This window comes from Myotis nattereri (assembly GCF_964212035.1).
Source record: "Myotis nattereri genome assembly, chromosome: 4".
In the NCBI taxonomy this organism is placed as follows: Eukaryota; Metazoa; Chordata; class Mammalia; order Chiroptera; family Vespertilionidae; genus Myotis; species Myotis nattereri.
The window spans coordinates 79342353-79359397 of NC_138079.1; the positions used below are offsets into that span (position 1 = coordinate 79342353).

At 40.8% G+C, this 17045-nt stretch overlaps 1 protein-coding gene across 2 annotated transcripts in view; it reads left to right on the top strand.

The window, feature by feature from the left end:
- Window positions 1-14078, top strand: part of LOC308517928 (cytochrome P450 3A12-like) — a 38130-nt gene extending 24052 nt beyond the window's left edge. For both annotated transcript variants that reach the window (XM_081089477.1, XM_081089476.1), the window contains 4 exons: window positions 4393-4553; window positions 8768-8994; window positions 11196-11358; window positions 13907-14078. In XM_081089477.1, coding sequence (XP_080945603.1) covers window positions 4393-4553; window positions 8768-8994; window positions 11196-11358; window positions 13907-14002 — 647 coding nt within the window. In that variant the 3' untranslated portion in view covers window positions 14003-14078. The remainder of the gene's footprint in view (window positions 1-4392; window positions 4554-8767; window positions 8995-11195; window positions 11359-13906) is intronic.
- Window positions 14079-17045: the final 2967 nt, after the last annotated feature.

The window sequence follows — 17045 nt, forward strand, 5'->3', positions numbered from 1 at the left end:
GGCTTATGGTCGTTTTCAGGCTGACCACATCCCCTTCAGGGTGGGGTTCCTGCTGGGGTGCCTGGCCAGTCTGGGTGAGGGGCTGATGGCTGTTTTCAGGCTGGTAACAGCCCCTTTAGGGTAGGGGTCACCCCTGGGGTGCCTGGCCAGTCTGGGTGAGGGGCTGATGGCTCTTTGCAGACTGGCCAAGCCCCCCAGTTGGGACCCTCAACCCATGAGGGTGTGGCAAGCCTGGGTGAGGGGCTGATGGCTGTTTGCAGGCTGGCCACAGCCCCCAGCCACTCAAGCTCCCAGTGGAGGCTGGCTGGAAGCAGGTATCTGGGATTTATTTATCTTCTATAATTGAAACTTTGTTGCTTTGAACGGAGGCCACAGCCAGCCAGGGCAGGCGGGAAGAGTGGCTTCCTCCATCGCCAGGGCAACCAAGCCTCCTGCTTGCTTCAGCTCCGTGGCTACCGGCTGCCATCTTGGTTGGGTGAATTTGCATATAGTCGCTCTGATTGGCTGGTGGGCGTGGCTTGGGCATAACAGAGGTGTGGTCAATTTGCATGTTTCTCTTTTATTAGATTAGATGCTATTGTTTTTAGTTGAATTATACTTCAAACAAATAGATTAGATCCTGACCATGCTTAGTTTCTCTCAGGAGAAAATAAGAAAAAGAGACCAATTTGATCACAAGGGCTATTTGCTGAGCATAAAATAGAGCAAAGAGAGGGGGCATGTGCTGAGAAAGATGACATTCAGGTCATGATTGAATGAACATTGCTAATTCCACTTACTGGACCCTACATTTCTGTATTTCATGCTGTCCAATGCCCTTCTATTGGCACATTCTTTTTTCTGCTATTTTAATGCCATTGATTAGACTAAGATCAATCACCAATCTTCCATCTTTTTTTAAATCTCTGCAGTTTTTACCCATATCTCAGATCATCAATTTTGAAGACATGTGTCCCAAGTCTTTTATTACTAATATCTCTTAAAGGTTTAATCCGTGCTTCCCAAGCTGGGTTGTGCACACAAATTACATCTCTCTTTTGCAATAATATGATGCAGTCTTTTCATTTTTCAAGGGCCATCTAACAAAAGAGTGCTTTCTTCATATTAGGTGACTTCCAAGGGCAGAACTAATGCAGCAATAATTGTCAGGAAGGCCTATTTGGGCCCAATATAAGGAAGGAATTTACAACTATTAACATTGTATAAAAGTGGAATGATTTTCCTGAAGAGGTAGTGAGCTTTCCATCATTGGTGTTATTAAAAAACACACACACAAAAAAACAACACTAGATAAAATGGATAATCCTGGAAAGGGTATTCAGGCACTGGGTTGAAATAAAGTTCATCAATGACTGTAACCCCCCAAAATAATAATAAAAATAAATAAATACCATTTTTAAATTAGAGTTTGCATTCAATATTATTTTGTATTAGTTTCAGATGTACATTTTAGTGGTTAGACAATCACATATTTTACAAAGTGATCCTCCTAATATTTCAAGTACCCATCTTTTACCATACAGAGTTATTACAACATCATTGACTGTATTTCTTTTATATATGTATTATTTTATCGATTTCAGAGAAGAAGGGAGAGGGAGAAAGAGATAGAAACATCAATGATGAGAGAGAATCATGGATCGCCTGCCTCCTGCACACCCCCCACTGGGGATTGAGCCCGCAACTCGGGCATGTACTCTTGACCAGAATCGAACCGGAATCGAAAGACCTCAGGCCGACACTTTCCACTGAGCCAAACCAGCTAGAGCTTGTCTGTATTTCTTATGTTGCCTTTACATCCACATGATTTTTTAACTACCAATTTGTACCTCTTGATCCTTTTACTTTTTTCATCCAGTCCCCCTACTCCATTCCCTCTGGCAACCATCAGTCTTTTATTTGTATCTATGAGTCTGTTTCTATTTTGTTTGTTCATTTATTTTGGTGTTTAGATTCCACCTATAAGTAAAATCATATGATAATTGTCTTTCTCTGTCTGACTTATTTCACTTAGCATAATACCCTCTATCCATTCATACTGTTGCTAATTATAAGATTTTATTCTTTTTTAGTGGCTAAGTAGTAATCCATTTGACAGGCACTTGGGTTGCTTCCAAACCTTGGCTATCGTAAATGACATTACAATGAACATAGGGGTGCATATAGTCTTTCAAATTAGTGTTTTGGGATTCTCTGGATATACACCCAGAAGTGGAACATGGGGTCATAAGGCAGTTCCATTTTTAATTTTTTGAGGACCCTCCATACTGCTTTCCACAGTGGTTGCCCGAATCTGCATTCCCACCAACAGTGCAAGAGGGTTTTCTTTTCTCCACATCCTTGCCACCACTTGTTGTTTGTTCATTTATTGATGTTAGCCATTCTCAGGTGTGAGCTGATATCTCATTGTGATTTTAATTTACATTTCTCTGACAATTAGTGATGTTGAGCATCTTTTCATATGTCTATTGGCCATCTGTATGTCCTCTTTGGAGAAGTGTCTATGCAGAACCTTTGCCCACTTTTTAATTGGATTATTGGTGGGATGAGGTTGGTTTGTGTTGTATAAGTTCTTTGTAAATTTGGAGTATTAACACCTCATGGAATGTATCATTGGTGAATATTGTCTCCCATTCACAGGTTGTCTTTTTGTTTTGTTGATGGTTTCCTTTGCTGTGTAAACTTTTTAGTTTGATGTAGTCCCATTTATTTATAGTTTCCCTTGCCCAAGCAGATATGTCAGGAAAAAATATTGCCAAGAAAAATGTCAGAGATTTTACTGCCTCTGTTTTCTTCTATGGTTTTTATGGTTCAAGTCTTACATTTAAGTCTTTAATTCATTTTGAGTTTATTCTTATATACAGTGTAAAAAGATAGTCTAGGCCCTGACCAGTATGGCTCAGTTGGTTGGAGCATCCTCCCGTACAATGAAAGGTTGTGGGTTCAATCCCCAAGTAGGGCACATGTCTGGGCACATGTCTGGGCAGCGGGTTTGACCCTCAGTCGCAGCCTCCTCTCAGGGCACATACGGGGGGAGGGGCGGGGAGGGGACTGATTGATGTTTTTCATATCGATATTTCTCTCTCTCTCTCTCTCTCTCTCTCTCTCTCTCTCTCTCTCTCACTGTCAATAAGCATGTCCTTGGATGAAGATTTAAAAAAATATGGTCTAGTTTCATTTTTTTTTTGCTCATACCTGTCCAATTTTCCAACATTTATTGAATAGACTATTTTTACTTTCTTGTATGTTCTTGTCTCCTTTTTCATATATTAATTGACCATATCGGTCTGGGTTCCCTAATCTGTTCCGTTGATCTTAACTGTTTTTATGCCAATACTATGCTGTTTTGATTACTATAGTCCTGTAGTATAGTTTGATATTAGGTAGTGTGATACCTCCAACTTTGTTCTTTCCCAAGATTGCTTGGCTATTTGAGGTCTTTTGTGGTTTCATATAAATTTTTGATTTTTTTGTTCTAGTTCTGAAAATCATCACATCTCTTGACAGTTCCTACTGTGATTCAGTAGTTTTTGTATGGGATTTAAGATTCTGCATTTCTAATAATCTTCCAGATACTGCTGATGATGCTGGTCTATGGACAATACTTAGAGTAACCATATTTTATGTGTAGCCAGTATCATTCTCTAAAGTTTCTGCAAACATTTTTGAATGAAAGATCCTTTAATTTTCCCTGCATAAGCCTTAGTGCAAAGTCTCTTAAAAATTACCCAGGGCCCTGGCCGGTTTGGCTCAGTGGATAGAGTGTCAGCTTGTAGAATGGGAGAGTCCCGGGTTTGATTCTGGTTAAGGGTGTGTGCCTGGGTTGCGGGCTTGATACCCAGTGGGGGGCATGCAGGAGGTAGTAGATTAGTGATTCTCTCATCATTAATGTTTCTATCTCTCTCTCCCTCTCCCTTCCACTCTGAAATCAATAAAAAGATATATTTTTAAAAAATATACTTAAAAAAAATTATCCAGGTATATTTTATCTAGAATAATTTAAAATTTTCCTGGGGGAAAAATCTATCCCATATTACTTGTAGCTAAAGTACTTTCAGGATTTTCCAAGGGACAGACTGATAACACTGTGCATGTAACACAAAACGCTACGTCTTAAAATTGCACAGCTATGTTGTGGAGAGAGTGACATAACCAGAAGCAGATGGTTATGAATAGGATAGACTTTGGTGGGGGGGGGACAAATTAAGACATTTTTGCCTTTTTCTGGCCATGTAACATACACATCAGAGTGCAAAACACTCCCAATTTAAGCTGAATTGTTTTTTCAATTTTTCCTATAAGGGTTTGGGAGTTTCATTTGGATTTCTCATAATCTAAATTGTGATGTTGTTCATTGACCTGCTTTATAAAATATCTTTCTTCTCCTTTTAGCTCTGACTGATCTGGAGCTTGTTGCCCAATCTATTACCTTTCTGTTTGCCGGCTATGAGACCACTAGCAGTTCTCTTTCTTTCCTTATGTATTTGCTGGCCACTCACCCCGATGTGCAGCAGAAATTGCACAAGGAGATTGATGCAACGTTTCCCAATAAGGTGAGTGGGTGATACTTGGAGAGCAAGGGAGAAAATAAAGCCTTATCAAGAATGCCTCCTCACCACTTCCTAGGAGAATTTTTACAAAGAATGTAAACATCAATTATTTTACTTGTGCTATTTAGGAAGGATGTAAAAAGACAAAAACAAACAAAGAATATAGGTAATTTTTGTTATTAGAGATATATAAGATCTTTGAAAAAAGTGTTGGTCCTGTTGTGTCAGTTATCTGTTATCACAATAATGTCAAATGAAACAATTTTTTAAAACCTCAGTAGCAATTAACAATAGGAATTTATTGCTCAAGTGTTTAGATAATTATCTGTGTTGATATTGACTGGACTTGCTTTAGTCTGGCTCTTGGCTGATCTAGGCTGGGCTTGGCTAAGTGGCTGGGTGAATCAGCTCCACACATGATCCACATATCTCCTATATTGCAGACAAGAAACCTGGGTATGTTCTTCTCAGGCAATGATAGAGGGAACGACCAATAAGCCCAAACATATGGGTGCCTTTCAGAACTCTGCTTGTATCACACTTAGCCAACTAAGTGTGATTTAAAGCATGCACCAAGGCCAACCCCAGCATCATAATAGGAGGAAACAAAGTTAGATGACTAAGGGCATGGACAAAGGAAGGTGTGGGAAACTGGCACTATTACTGGAATCTACCACCTTGGGTAAACTGTGCAATCTAGGAGAAGCCTGGTATACAGAAAAGAACATAGTGTAGGAAATAGAAAACATGAGTCCAGACTGTGGTTTTGGACAGGTCTTAAGAACTCTCTGTGTCATAGGTCCTTCAAATCCTATATAATATAAGGGTAATATGCAAATTGACCAAACTGACTGATTGCTATGATGCACACTGACCACCCGGGGGCAGATGCTCAAAGCATGAGCTGCCCCCTGGTGGTCAGTGCGCTTCGAAGGGGAGTGGGCCTAAGCCGTCAATCGGACATCCCCCGAGGCTCCCAGACTGCGAAAGGGCGCAGGCTGGGCTGAGGGACCCACATCCCGCAGCCACCAGTACACGAATGTCGTGCACTGGGCTTCTAGTATAAAATAAAGATATATTTTAGGGTCCAACTAAATTAAAGATTATTTTTCTTCTCTGGGTAAGCCTATATTGGAGATCATTTTATTGCAATAAGATGGAAAGGTCACTAAGAAACAGACTAGCTAAAGCATCATGTCCTCCCCTCTTAAAAAGAGTAACAATGACAACAACACTAATAGCTAAAATATACTTCTCACTATATTTGTCTGTTCTAAATGCCTTATATTTATAAATGAATTTTTAAAAAATTATGTATTAAAAATAGAAACAGACTCATAGATAGAGAACAGACTATCAGAGGGGAAGGGGCCTTTGGGAGGCTGGGTGAAAACGGTGAAAAGGTTAAGCAAAAAAACCTAATTCACACAGCCCTAGCCACTTTGGCTCAGTGGATAGAGCTGTGGCCCTCAGACTAAAGGGTTCTGGGTTTGATTGCTTTCAAAGGCACATACCTTGGTTGCAGGCTGGATCCATGGCCATGATGTGGAAGCAACCAATCCATGTGTCTCTCTCACATTGATGTTTCTCTCTGTGTGTCTTTCCCCCTCCCTTCCACTCTCTCTAAAAATAAATGGAAAAATATTCTTGCGTGAGAATTAACAAAAAACAAGAAACTCATAGACACAGACAACAGCATGATGATTGACAGAGGAGAATAGGCGTTGGCAGAAGTAGAAGAGAGTATGGGGTAGGGGAGGATAAATGGTGATGAAAGGAGACTTGACCTGGGGTGGTGATCATACAATACAATATACAGATGGAGTATTACAGTATTGTAACTGAAAACTATATAATTTTATTAACCAATGTCACCCCAATAAATTCAATTTAAAAAAGTGATACATTAGTCAGAATGGGCTAAATTTGCCACAACTACAGATTAGCCCTCTATTCTCAATGGATTTACTTGCAAAAGATTATTTCCAACTCACATTAACATGTCCAACATGGATTGTTAATGAAGGATGGGAGTGGGACTTTGTGCTCCATAGTTACTTGGAAATATAAGCTAAAAAGGACCCATTTTTTTTTAAAACAAAACTATTTTCTTTTTTTTAAAAAAAATATACTTTATTGATTTTTTTACAGAGAGGAAGGGAGATAGAGAGTTAGAAATATCGATCAGCTGCCTTCTGCACACCCGCTACTGGGAATGTGCCCGCAACCAAGGTACATACCCTTGACCGGAATCGAACCTGGGACCCTTCAGTCCACAGGCCAACGCTCTATCCACTGAGCCAAAGCAGTTAGGGCAGGATCCATTTTCTTGTAGCTACACTTTCTGGAGCACAAGGCCTTCATGTTGGTTGGAGAATAAAGAAGTAGGGTGTTGCTCACTGGGTATTCAAGTGTTTTGACTCTGAACTGACATATGTCACCTCAGCTCGGAGCCCATTCTCAAAGCTGGTTCCCCCTCGCTCTGTGGTCGGCAAACTGCGGCTCTTGAGCCACATGTGGCTCTTTGGCCCTTTGAGTGTGGCTCTTCCTAAGCCTTAGGAGTACCCTAATTAAGTTAATAACAATGTACCTACCTATATAATTTAAGTTAAAAAAATTTGGCTCTCAAAAGAAATTTCAGCCGTAACCGGTTTGGCTCAGTGGATAGAGCGTCAGCCTGCGGACTGAAAGGTCCCAGGCTCGATTCAGGTCAAGGGCATGTACCTTGATTGCGGGCACATCCCCAGTGGGGGGTGTGCAGGAGGCAGCTGATCGATGTTTCTCTCTCATCGATGTTTCTAACTCTCTATTCCTCTCCCTTCCTCTCTGTGAAAAATCAATAAAATATATTAAAAAAAAAAGAAATTTCAATCGTTGTACTGGTGATATTTGGCTCTGTTGACTAATGAGTTTGCCGACCACTGCCCTAGATTCAAGTGGGCTGGGAGATATGGAGACTACATGGATATTGGGTGAGCAGTGATATCTCTACCAAGCAACCCTATGAAGTGTCAACTCTAAATATCTCCATGTAACATATCAGAAAACTGAGAGGTGAAATAATTTTCATACACTAGTCATATAGCTAGTGGTGAAGAAGCCACTAGCCAAACCCTTAACCTCTCCAGTATTGCCTCTTCAATATAACACCAAGTGATACCCACATATTGCACACACTGTTTTCAGATATCTGACAAAACTGGAACTCTTTGTGGTAGGAAGAGACTGGCCTCTGGGGCTGGCGAGGCTTGTACGAGATCTTCACAGCTTACAGTCAAACCCTGAACAACTAGGAGACTGTCCCAGCAAGGCAGCATGAGGCTGAGTGGGGTTCCACCTCTTCATAACTTCTGCTAGAATGAAATTGTGTGCCCTGCTTTCATTCTTTTCAGTCACGCCCTTCTTTTGCTATACTTACAGAGTTTTGTTATTCATAGAGTTTCTACTTATATGGTGTTTCTCTCCAAATTATATATATAATCTAAAGGCTTAGTAAGCAGGATTTTTCAACTGAACACTGTCAAGTTGGAATTTTGCTCTTTTACACATTCTCTTTGCTTTGTACAGAGGTGTGGCGTCTCTTTTGAAAACAGTGACCTTACCGTATTTCAGTTAAGAATATGGGTCATAGTCTATTACTCACATGAGTTAAAAAAAAAAATCACTACATGGTAATGTGAGGGATTTTGGGTCGTGCTTAAGGAGTTGTCCCCAACATCCTCCCGTAATCATAACTACTCCACACATCTCAATGGGCCATTAAGCAGGCCAATGGACACGACAGATATTAAATGGGGGATGTGCAAGAGGCAGCTGATCGATGTTTCTCTCTCATCGATGTTTCTAACTCTATCTCTCTCCCTTCCTCTCTGTGAAAAATCAATAAAATATATTTAAAAAAAAAGAATATGGGTCATAGTCTGTTACTCACATGAGATAAAAAAAAAAAATCACTACATGGTAATGTGAGGGATTTTGGGTCCTGTTTAGGGTATTGTCCCCAACGTCCCCCCATAGTCATAACTACTCCACACATCTCAATGTGCCATTAAGCACGCCAAAGGACATGACAGATATTAAAATGTCTATAAATCCTAAGGTCCTTTACCCAAATAAGTTATTCTTTGGAACTCCTAAAATTTCTATAGAACTACATAGACTGAATTGAAAGTTGATCTCAAATCTCAGTTTATCAAAATCTGTTTCTTTCTTCCCAGGCGACTCCCACCTATGATGCGCTGGCACAGATGGAGTATCTTGACATGGTGATGAATGAATCCCTCAGACTATTCCCAATTGCTGGTAGACTTGAGAGGTTCTGTAAGAAGGATGTGGAAATCAATGGGGTGTTCATTCCCAAAGGAACAGTGGTGATGGTGCCAAGCTACGTTCTTCACCTAGACCCGACGTACTGGCCAGAGCCGGAGGAGTTCCGTCCTGAAAGGTACTGGACCCCTGGGAAAGGGAACCCACCCTCATCCAGGCTGGTTGGACATAATCTGATGTCTTTTAGTATAGATGATGAATGTGTGGTTGTACAATCATTTATATGTACATTTTTCTGTTTTTACAAGTTTGTTTTTTCTTATTACAAGAGTAATCATTGTTTGTTGACAAAATTTTACAAACTCTAGACTAGCTAAAAGAAAATTGTATCTGTCCAATACTAATATATTAAGGTAGGCCTCATTAGTAATACAATATATGTCATTATTTCTTAGCATATGTAGATTTTTAAAATTAAAATAGTAATATATTTTTTATTTTAAACTGCTTACTTTATTTGCCAGTAAACTATAAACAGTGTCCTTTTATATATAACCATCATATATAGGTATGCATACATATAAATATTGATGCAGATGTGACTGTATGCTTATGCCATAAATTACTTAATCATTATCTGATTTTAGGAATGTAGGCTTTTTTACTTCTTTAAATTTTTCTGTGTTGTTCTCATTAGCTCTCTGAATTTACCAGCAACGTTCCCACATTCTGTTTGTTTTTGTTTTTTTCACATTGGTGGCCACATCTTTATCATTATTGGGAGAGTGCATTATGGGAACCTGAGAGGTCCTCATCCCTGATGATTTAAGTGGCCCCTGAAGGACAGAGGAGAACACAAGTCACTGGTCTGTGTTTGGCTACAGTCCTGTTTCAGCTTCCTCCTACTCTCAAAGAAAGTGGCGACTTCCAAAGAAAAGTCACCTGCTCTCCTGACACCAAGACACGGCCCCTAGGAGGGTCTTTAGCATGTTCTTCTGGAAATTCAGAGCCAAGGCCTAGCTTGAGGCACAGCTTGAACTCTAGAAAGAGCTGATGTTTCCCATTTGTTGTATTGATGAGCAAAATTGGAATTAACTATTGAGGGCACTAGCTGGGACCTAGGCTTTCATTAGCATAACTATAAGATCCCTAATGGCAGGGACCTTCTCTCATCTGCCATGGTGTGCTTAGTTCTAGCTTATTGTCTGCACATAGTATTTGGTGAAAGAAGAAGTTAGACGTGACCAAATCCTCTGTTTTCTGGACCAAGGGGCCTCTGTGTTTCCTCCAAGCTCAACCGTTTTTTCTCCCCTCACCCCCACAGCCCGTAGCTTCATGAACATGAATCCAGAGACCACTGACTGTACTGCTCTTTTGATCATTAAGTCTTCCACAGAGAGTAACTGCTTACCATGTCAGGAGGTGGGCAAGGCAGTGAGAAATCCATGTTAAAAAATGCCTATTATGGAGAAGTTAACACACAAATATACAAAATCATTTTCTACAGATACGAGTCTACTTTTAATTCATCTATGTGTGCCCATCACATGTTTACAGCCATCAAACTATGTCTGCTGCCCAACTCACACACCATTACTACCATCCTCCTAATTCCCATATTATCTTAAGGCTTACCATCTCTAAATATTCCAATGTTCAAGAACCTTTTAAAAATACATAACCACAATGACATGATCACTTTCCGAAATCCACATTTTCCCTTAATATAATCAAATATTGAGGGATCAAATTTGAATGAAACGGAAGTCTAACTTTCACGAAATTTATAGCCTAGTGGAACAGATAGACAAGGGAACCACAGATTATATTAGAGTAGAGGAGCATCATATGTCCATTTGAGTCATCTGATTTAAGCTATTCAATGGGAGAGGGACAGAAGAGGTGAGAGGAAGGGAGGAGAGGAAAGTGGGGAGGGGAGGAAGGAACGGGAAGGGAAGGAAAAATTAACAATGCAACTAATAAGAGATATGTTTCCTACTTCCTTCCTCCATGAACATGTGAGCAACATGAGTTTGATGGAGGCAGGGACCTACTTTTTCTTCAATTAGTCTCATTTCCTACTTGCCTTTCAGAGTGTGAACATACCCTGAATGTAATTTAGTGTTTAAAGATAAATTTTCCTGTAAACAGCATTCATGTCATCTCTTCAATAATACTGTTAGCTCGTATAGGGTATGGGGAATGGAAGGACTCTGTAGCTTACCATTCTTACAGCCACATAACTACAGGAGGATCTCACTGACTAGCCCAAAGGAGTATTCTGTACACTACTTGTAGGGGAGCCTAAGAAGCCCAAACATGTAGCTCTTGTGGTGTTTGTGTTTCATTAATTGTTTGCATCTACTGTTATATAACCAGGTTTAGCAAGGAGAACAAGGACAGGATAAATCCTTACATATACACACCCTTTGGAAGTGGACCCAGAAACTGCATCGGAATGAGGTTCGCTCTCATGAACATGAAAATTGCTCTCGTCAGAGTTCTGCAGAACTTCTCCTTCAAACCATGCAAAGAAACACAGGTCAGATACTTAACCTGTTACCACTCTGTGTGAATAATACTTGATTGAGAGTTTTTCTTAAACTGAGATACATATGCATGAGTGTGCTCATTCACTGTTTAATACTTTGTTCTGTTGGACAGAGCATCTATCTGGAGTCACATGTAACCTTTAAGATCCTGGTAGTCTAGAGTGCTAAGCCTGTGTTTTTATAGGGTGCCCCAAACTTCATGCAAGATTTGCGATTGAATTGAGTTGTAAATCTTTTGTGAATTTTGGGACACCCTATATAAATATCCAAGTATAAAGGCCATCTAGAGCCAATATAGTTAGTGTGACATGATCAGGTAGAGTCATTTGAGAAAAGTTTAAATTTGGTGTCAAGTCCACTGGAAGGAAGGGAAAGTGCTGTGTACAATCGAGAAGTACAATGATAACTGGGTCATGACTTTTGAACACTGCTCTTTTCCACCAGAACTTACAGAAACTCTTGTGATAGGGTTCTCAACCACTGGTTATACAATGAAATCAGCAGGGATCTTTTAAAAATCCTATGCTGAGGTCATCTCAGATTCTAAAATAATCCATCCCGTGTGGCTTTAAAAGCACCCGGTTTGGTTTTCATATGCAGCCAAGGTTGAATAAAGCATTTCTGCCTGACGTAAGAACTCCTACAGTCCATGGCCATCCTGGCCACTTGAAACCTGCTTCTGGGAGCCAGGCTGCAATCAAGTTGGATTCTTTACATCCTAATATGAACTCTATGATGTTTTTCTCACTCTCTTCCCCATTCTGTTCTCATCTTTCAAGTCCTAGTTCATTTCCAAAGCCCTTCCAGGAGGCTTCCTGCCCATTTTTCCTCTGCCATGTTATTGCTACTGCAGGCTGGTATCATCACTATCCTTCCTAACTGAAAACTTTATCATTAAACCATCCAGTTTGGTACTCTGTGTTTTCTTTGTATCTAAGAATATCCTTAAGTCTAGCACCTCATTTTATTCCTTTCATAAATTCCCAATAGTGCCTTGCGGTCATTCAGGAAATGCTTAAAGAGTATTTTGCAGTTGATTTTGAGACCATGAATCCACATTTTAAATGATTTAATTTGAAAAAATTAACAAATAACATTTGTAATGTACATTTTCTACGTGTGTTGGTCTGTGTACAGGGGAAATATAGAAGTGCCATTTGAAATGATAAAATAGAAAGGTTTTACATTAACAGGAAGATCTGGAATCTCTCCTCTGAAGAACATAAGCAATAGCTGTCATTGAGTGATGGCAAGCAAGGCCGTATAATAAGGCTTATTTCTAGGACTTGTATATTTATTATGCAGCTCCTTTCCTTAAGTAGGCTTTCTCAGAGAAGAGGAGGAGGATGAAGATGGTTTCCATCTTATTTGTGGCTTTAGGCAGCTATGTAGCAGTCCTGTAAGTGCATATAAAGGGGGTCTTAGCCCTGAGAGGAAATGGGCCTCTGCACACCTTGTGGGGGGGCGTGCAGACACTCCCTGAAAGCTCCCAGTCATCTCTGGCTTGTGCTTTTCACGCTCCATGGCAATTTTCTTACCCTTCAGTCAACTGAGGTATGAAGGTTACTGTGTTGGTGGCTCCCCATCACTGAGGGAGTGACTGGGTGTGAATAGAGCTAAAAAATTATTCAAAACACTATTTAGGTCAAAACGCTATTCAGAAGTTCACTATTTACACTGGGAACCAGGAGATGTTAGAAAATAGGCACAATGCTTGACAAATACCTTTTCCCATCATGAAACTAGAAGGATTCCACTGGGAGAAGTGACTGGACTCCTTAGAAGTGATGGATAATTCAAATAATTAAAATGTATAATATGTACTCAGGTTACCTTGCAAGTTCCAATATGCACAAAATGAATTCTGTATGGCTTTTCTAAATAGTTTTACATAATGCCTAAGAATCTGGTTTAAATTTCAAAAATTCATTCATTTGCTTAAAATTCAAACCAAAAACAAGCACAAACCAATATGAGTTTGTCTCTGGCTAGAGATGACTGGGAGCTCTCAGGGAGTGTCTGCACCATCCCAGGTGTGCAGAGGCCCATTTCCTCTCAGGGCTAAGACCCCCTTTATATGCACTTACAGGACTGCTACATAGCTGCCTAAAGCCACAAATAAGATGGAAACCATCTTCATCCTCCTCCTCTTCTCTGAGAAAGCCTACTTAAGGAAAGGAGCTGCATAATAAATATACAAGTCCTAGAAATAAGCCTTATTATACGGCCTTGCTTGCCATCACTCAATGACAGCTATTGCTTATGTTCTTCAGAGGAGAGATTCCAGATCTTCCTATTAATGTAAAACCTTCCTATTTAGATGCTGTAATTGATATTTTCTTGAATGAATATATTGATGAATGCTTTCACTGACCAGTCTCAGACAGCTCACTGAATAAAGAAACAAAGATATATTATGCTAAAAGTAATTTCTATATATTGTAAAGCATTATTGTCCTCAATGTATCTCATCTGCTTTGCTTTTGGTGTTGATAGTGCTTCATTAACTGGTTCTCCTATGCTGTTTAACATTTGCAGATTCCTGTGGAGCTAGATTTTCAAGGAATTATTCAACCAAAAAACCCCATTATTTTAAAGGCTGAGTTGAGAGATGGGACTGTAAGTGGAGCCTGACTTTCCCTAAGGACTTACACTTTGTTCTTCAAAGAAGTCATATCCCCTGACACCAGAGATCTCAGTGTACTTTGTGAATAAAAAAAAACAGAAATGAAGATAGGCTTAACTTACTGCACTTGATGGATGACTAGGGAGTCTGTACATTCACTTATCTTCTCAGTGTCTATACAGAGTATTACATATTGTGTTATTATAAGAGAGGTGACTAAATAAGTAGATCAAGCTTATTGGGTTCTTATAATACTATCTCTATCTATTCCCACTTAGTATCATCTACTTACTTAGTACTAATCATGAATACAAATTTCTCTATAATTTTATCGACAAACTTTAATGAAAACAAGGATCATTGTGGAAATGGCAATAGTGACATTTATATCACGTTTTATTTTGAATATTGTATATTATATTGAGCAACTCAATAAACATCTCTTCATAATAGTATTATCTAATGCTTTCATGCTCAGCCAGTGACTAAATGTTTTTAACCATCACAATCACTGGTTGGGTGGGACCTTTTCAAAATTCCAATTTGATATATTAAGATAGATGACAGGAAAAAAATGGCGACCGGCAGGAAGGTAGGGAGGGAGAGAGTGTGAGAGTGCAAGGAAGTGATAGAGGAGTGTGTGGACGTGTGTGGTGTGTGTGTGTATTTGCTAAGGACAGTTAGATTCTGCAGGTCTTCTAAGGGTCTGCTAAAGCAGGCAGTCTTAGGCGGCGGAGCCCAGCTCCCTGCGCGGACACTCCTGGGCGGCCAGCATGGGCATAGCAACCACGCCATCTTCGGAAACAGAGCTGCTTGAGACTAGGATCCTGGCCTCAGCACCACCCAGTCTGATCTCAGACTCATACCAGGACCCTGCAGCCACTGGGGACAGAGACCTGTGACAACAGCTCCAGACCTGTGGACACCAAAAGTTCAGAAATCCCCAGGGCAGATCCCTGAGTAACAGAGCCCATCCCCCTCCCTGCAGGCGTGCCCGGCGGCGCCATAATAACTGATAGACCCAGCCCTTGCCCGTGCCTCAGTGCTGCCACAGGAACTTTATCTTGGAAGTGCGCGGGCACCTTGGAACTGGTCCCAGGTAGTGCCTGTTTCAGAAGTCCTGGGCTGGGAGCAATCGCACGAACACCGGGAATTTGTCCCGTGTCGCATGTGGCCCAGGGACCCCGATTCTCTGGGCAGGAGGCAGCACCAAGCACCAGTGACTTGACTGTGTTTCTTATCACCTGCGCCTGAGAACCCTGTCTCCCTGTGCATTCATACTAAGAGCCAGTGACTCCAATTCTTGGTGCAAGGGCACACAGGGACCCTTGCTGGAAGCCGGTCCATCCTTGCTGCTTGACACAGTCGCTGCAGGATAGAAACATCTGCACAGCATATGTTTCAAGGGACCTGGCGTATATAGCATACTGTTCTTAATATGTTTGCTCCCCTTAGTGCTGTGTGTTTTAACCAAGGTCACCTCTCCGAGAAAGGTTGTTTCCCCAGGTAGGGATTTTTCCCTGAAGTTAGGGAGGGGATGAAACTCCTTAACTAAGTGCCAGGCAGTTAGTTAATCACTTTAACTACAAACAATCATGCTTAAGCTACATAATCTTTACTCCCTGGAATGGAGATAAGAGACACCCAATAGAAATTGACAGGATTAAAATCAACTGGTATAAATACGGATGTAACAAGACAATAAACAGCAGAACCTCTCTGGAGATCCAGACCAGAACTTGGCTGGAGATCCTGGCTGGAGATCCTGGCTAGGCTGCTGATCAACTGAACACTGTCTCCGTGTCCTTCCTTCTTCGCCGACTCCGTCTACACCTTTGGGAACCCCTGGACCTGCTGGGGTTGGACCCAGGCAGACCCTGATTCTCAATGCGAGGTCGAGCAAAGCAACAGAGACTCTGATACTGGATTCTTGGGGAAGTCTGACTCCTGGTGCATGCTAGGGGGTGCTGATTTTCAACACGCTCCAGGGGGATCTCTGTTTCAGCACGATGCAGGCAGGATCCCTGATTCTAAGGGCACACATGAGGCCACATTGAGCGCTGGCAACACTGATTCTGAGCAAGCCTAGTTCCCACCAACCCACAACAACAACACATCTTAGTGTCAGAGCTCTTCAGTGACACTAGGGTGGTGTGAGGCTCCCACTGCACATGGTCCAGGCCCACACAACTCGACGTTTGAACCATCAGGAGATAATCAGAATGAAGACACAACATAACACCCAGAGGAAAGACAATGAGGAGTCACCAAGAAAGAAAATTAATTAAGTTGAAGCATGCAACATGACAGAAAAAGAATTCAGAATAATGGTTGTATAATTCATTCACCAGATGGATGAGAAAATCAACAACCTATGCAAGAATCAGGAAGAAATGAAAAGTGATATAGCTATAATCAAAAACACCATGGAAAGTTTCAACAGCAGACTAGAAGAAGCAGAGGACCGAATTAGTGAGTTAGAAGATAACGCAGAGAAATAAGCTCAATCTGAACAGCAACTGGAGAAAAAATATTAGAAAGCAGGAGGAGAGCCTAAGGGAGCTTTGAGACAACATGAAACGAAGTAACACATGCATAATAGGGCTGCAAGAAGGACAAGAAGAGCAGCAAGGATTAGAAAATCTATTTGAAGAAATAATGACATAAAACTTCCCAGATATGGGGAAGAAAAAAGTTACACAAGTACAGAGAGTCCCAAGCAAGATGAACTCCAGAAGACCCACACCAAGACACATCATAATAACGATGGCAAATGTACAAGACAAAGAGAGAATTTTAAAGGCTGCAAGAGAGGAACAGAGAGTTACCTACAAAGGAAGCCCCATCTGATTATCAAATGATTTCTCAACAGAAACACATCAAGCTAGAAGGGAATGGAAGGAGGTATACAAAGTGTTGCAAATCAAAGGACTGAACCCAAGAATAATATATCCAGCAAGACTATCAATCAAAATTGAGGGGGAAATCAGGAGCTTTGCAGACAAAAAAAGGCTAAGGGAGTTTATCTCTACCAAGCCAGCACTGCAAGAA